The sequence below is a fragment of the Myxocyprinus asiaticus genome, chromosome 40 (assembly GCF_019703515.2).
Source record: "Myxocyprinus asiaticus isolate MX2 ecotype Aquarium Trade chromosome 40, UBuf_Myxa_2, whole genome shotgun sequence".
NCBI lineage: Eukaryota > Metazoa > Chordata > Actinopteri > Cypriniformes > Catostomidae > Myxocyprinus > Myxocyprinus asiaticus.
The window spans coordinates 38,537,403-38,541,300 of NC_059383.1; the positions used below are offsets into that span (position 1 = coordinate 38,537,403).

Here is a 3,898-nt window from a genome sequence, read left to right on the forward strand (position 1 = left end):
TACCCAAACAGAAATGTGATATGTGGCAATACGTGCAAATAACATATATGACATATATGAGATAAAAAAAAGACACATACTTAGGCCTATGCTACACATTTCAAAATACTACAAAAATGGCCATTTTCATATACGTAACGTATTTTTTTCCCAAAATAATAGTGGAATTTGAATATGTACATACTGTATATGCTCAAATAGATGAACTATTATTTTATATACAGTACATTTATGCCCATATATCAGATTTCTATGGGTAAGTTTATCCTTAAGGGTCTTTTTTAACAATCAATTTTAATTTGAGGTCCTTTTTAAAGGCAAAACAAAGAAACAGACACCAGTGCGTTATAGAGAATGAAACTCTTTAATAGCGGTTCATCTAGATCCAAACCGAATCCTCTTCAGTTCTCTTTACATTATGCATGGCACGTTCTCTCTCTTTTCAAAATAAATCACGGAGAGACGTCACAGACACTTTGACAAAATGAATTAGACAGGGAAGAGGTGTCGCCTGTTCCACAACCAATCAAAACCCATTTCAGAAAGACATCACACACTCACAATAATGATGCATTCATCTTTCAAACAATAAATAAAGAAATCAAACTCGTCAAGAGAGCACAACAGACAACACAAAGTTTCAGTACGCTCATGCAGGGGGGTATTCTGTCACTATAGATTTATTTTTCAGGTTGGCCAACCTGAGTTTCTTTATGCTGAGAAATGAAATACAAAGAATACAATAATTCTAATATACTGCCAAGAAATTCCATTGCTACTTCAAAATTAGTTCAGACTAGAAGATGCACTAAACCAACAATTCATAACTTCATAACTTTTAAATACATCCCTCAAATCCTTGAGCAATGGACTCTAAATATTGTGCAAGTAAATGTGGAAAACAATCCTGCATACAAACATGTAAAAAACACAAAATGATCTTGTTAACTCAAATAACACCCCAAAATCACACAACCAGCCGAAATAAACATCTATAGACATAAAGCAAATATAAGATATCTACAAATACATATGAAGAGACATTTGCATCTGACAATGAAAAAATAATGTCTTTCATTTTTTTAACTCATCAGGCAGCATTTTAGAACATTACAGTAATACACGTTTAGCAATGTTCCCCATGACAAATTCAAAACAAACACTTATCTTTACTTTAAAATCTAATTAAGAATACTAGGCCCAAAAAATGATCTACGCAAGCAAGTGAATGCAAACGTTTCTAGTTCTGCAAGCTCAATTTCACACGTCATTGCGTTCCGAAATGTTTTGCGAAAACAATTCTTCTAATGCAAATGCACGTTGCATTCTCAGCGTTGCCACAAGGGGTGCTATGGTCAGTTTTTCCTTTGAAGTCAACTATTGTCATTGCGAGGCAAAAGCATGAAGAAAACCTTGCAGGTTAAAATTAGTTCAACTGTTGGCATGTCTCTAGCTAGCTACTTGGATAATAACACGTGATTATCGCACAGACACAACTCTATCGCCCGCTTAAGTACTGAGGGTTGTTATCGCGACAGTAACGCAAGAATGCACGTTAAGAATGTTTGAGGAGTCCATGCACTTGCAATGCTTACAATGGCCACACATTCACATCTGCATACTTGCGTAGACTATGTTTCTGCCCTTAGCGTACTTCAGTGCACGTAGACAGCAGCAACAGGGCCTGTTAGTCAGTACAATCAGATCAGGATAAATGGCTTTTATTTTGTGATCTCTTATCTTCCTGCGATATTGCATGGTTTTATTTATCGACCTTCAAGATGTTGTGGGATGAGTTCAGAAGGCAAAACTTGACATATATTTTGAAACAGAGCTGTGAAATTGAGCAGTACAGCATTCAAAGGAAATCGGAAATGGTTCACGCACAAACTCTCAACCAAAGAGGCTGACAGGAGACCGATGGAGGAATTTTGGCACGGATAGGAAGCGAAGGCCATTCAGTTTTAATAGGAAGAGTTTGCACGTGGACACAGAGAAGCATAGCAGCTAGGGTTAAAGTCAGGACAAGTTTAGGACACCTTTAACCCCGTGAGGAAAGACAGCGACACCAAATGAAGCCCGTTTCAGCTACACTGACGACAAAGCTCACAAAAGCAAGAATGAAGTCAGAAGCGTGTCGCTACGACAGCGATCAGAGTGGATTTTGACGTATTGTTATGCTAGCTAAATCATTATAAAAAGCAGAAAATGTGTATAATTGTTGTCGTTCGTTATTTAAGAAATGTTTTGGTGGAAGTCACCAATGAATTCGACTAAACTAACAATAAAAGCAGCTATTGCTAAGTCTAAAGTTTTTTTTTACTCTCATTTGAGTGTAAAAGCATCATTAAAAAAAAAAAAAAAACATTTCTGAAATTTAAAATAATAATACAAAAATAACATTAAATTTGCCTGATTTTATGTTATTTTTTTATATGTATTTTAAGACGTAAACAAATTCTGCCCACACAGATTAGGTCAAAAGCTCACAGTCCAAAAACAGATTTTGACACTTAGTTTGTATTTTTACATTTTCGTTTGGCAAAACAACCATTGCTAAGGCATAAAAATCTTGTTTTGGTCTAAACTGGGCGCTGGGCAAGTCAAAAGTGCAAAACATCGATAAATAGTTGTCAATAAATAAACAATACATTCTAACTACGTTTTTAAAAGCTTTACACAAATAAATAAACTAAGCATATAATGTCACGTCGTAGTCGCCTCCACCTGCACCCTGAGCGTGTCCTGTGTGTTTCCGTGGCGACTCAGACTTCAGAGGTCACGGTACAGTGGGGTCACATGAGGACGTTGGCACGAGTGTCGGGTAGCCGTAAGCTCACCAGACCTCCACAGACCAACACAGACGACGCCAGCAGGATCGGAATAGATTTACTGATTCCGACCAACGAACCAAATATTAGATTCCCCAAAACTGCGGCCAGCTTACACATGGCATTACAAAACCCAAAGCCAGTTCCCCTACATGAGAGAGAAAGAGAACGAGTGTTAGCAGTTTTCTAGTTTTTATGTATAAAGTCTTTCAAATGACTTGCAATAGTGCTTTAAATGCAGGCATTGTACAACACTTTAACTTTCACATTAAAATGTGGTGCATTGCATCATGAAAAGCAATTTTATAGCACAAAGTGTGCACAATAAACAGTGAAAATATAATCATCCAACACCAGGAAAACAAATTACTGTGTAAATCATTCATAAAACCATTCTTACTTAAATTTTTGCACTCAATGAAACAATTAATGTAAATCAAGAGCTGATTTATAAACGATTTACACAGAAATTTGTTCTGGCACGAGGGGTAAAGTTGTAGCTTTGCACTTCGCAACATTCGTTCGATGCATTGAGAATGCTGATGCAACTCATGAGAAAGCGCTTTAAGAATGTGTGTATAATTGTTAGTGATTTTGTGCATGTATCCGTGTACCTCCTGTCGGTGGGATACAGTTCAGCCGTCACCACGTCTAGTGAGTTCCAGGCAGAGATACTGAGTCCATTATAAAGGCAAAGCATCGCAATCATCATCGATTCACTCGTACCGAACCACAGAAAGAAACAACTGATGCCTGACAACACCATAGAGCCACCTAAACAACAACACAACAAAACATGAATGCAAACAACACAACAACCAACCAATTGTGTTTAATTTAGTAAAAAAACACTGAAGAATTGTTCGGGTCATATTTAACGCTAAAATCAAAAATAACATTTACATACGTTGCATTCTTCTTTATGAAAATGAAGCATGGTAATTTTTAGAGATCATTATTTTCATAGCAATTAAGCACATTTTTACACACACACACACACATATATATATATATATATATATATATATATATATATATATATATATATATAATTAATATTACATTAA

At 36.0% G+C, this 3,898-nt stretch overlaps 1 protein-coding gene across 1 annotated transcript in view; it reads right to left on the reverse strand.

Annotated features, from left to right (window-relative positions):
* Nucleotides 1–376: 376 nt before the first annotated feature.
* LOC127430825 (synaptic vesicle glycoprotein 2C-like) overlaps nt 377–3,898 on the reverse strand; it is a 66,531-nt gene continuing 63,009 nt past the window's right edge. Inside the window, exons 12-13 of the mRNA XM_051680930.1 lie at nt 3,446–3,605; nt 377–2,979 (exon numbers count right to left, since the gene is read on the reverse strand). Of these exons, the coding sequence (XP_051536890.1) occupies nt 2,796–2,979; nt 3,446–3,605 (344 nt within the window). The 3' untranslated portion in view covers nt 377–2,795. The remainder of the gene's footprint in view (nt 2,980–3,445; nt 3,606–3,898) is intronic.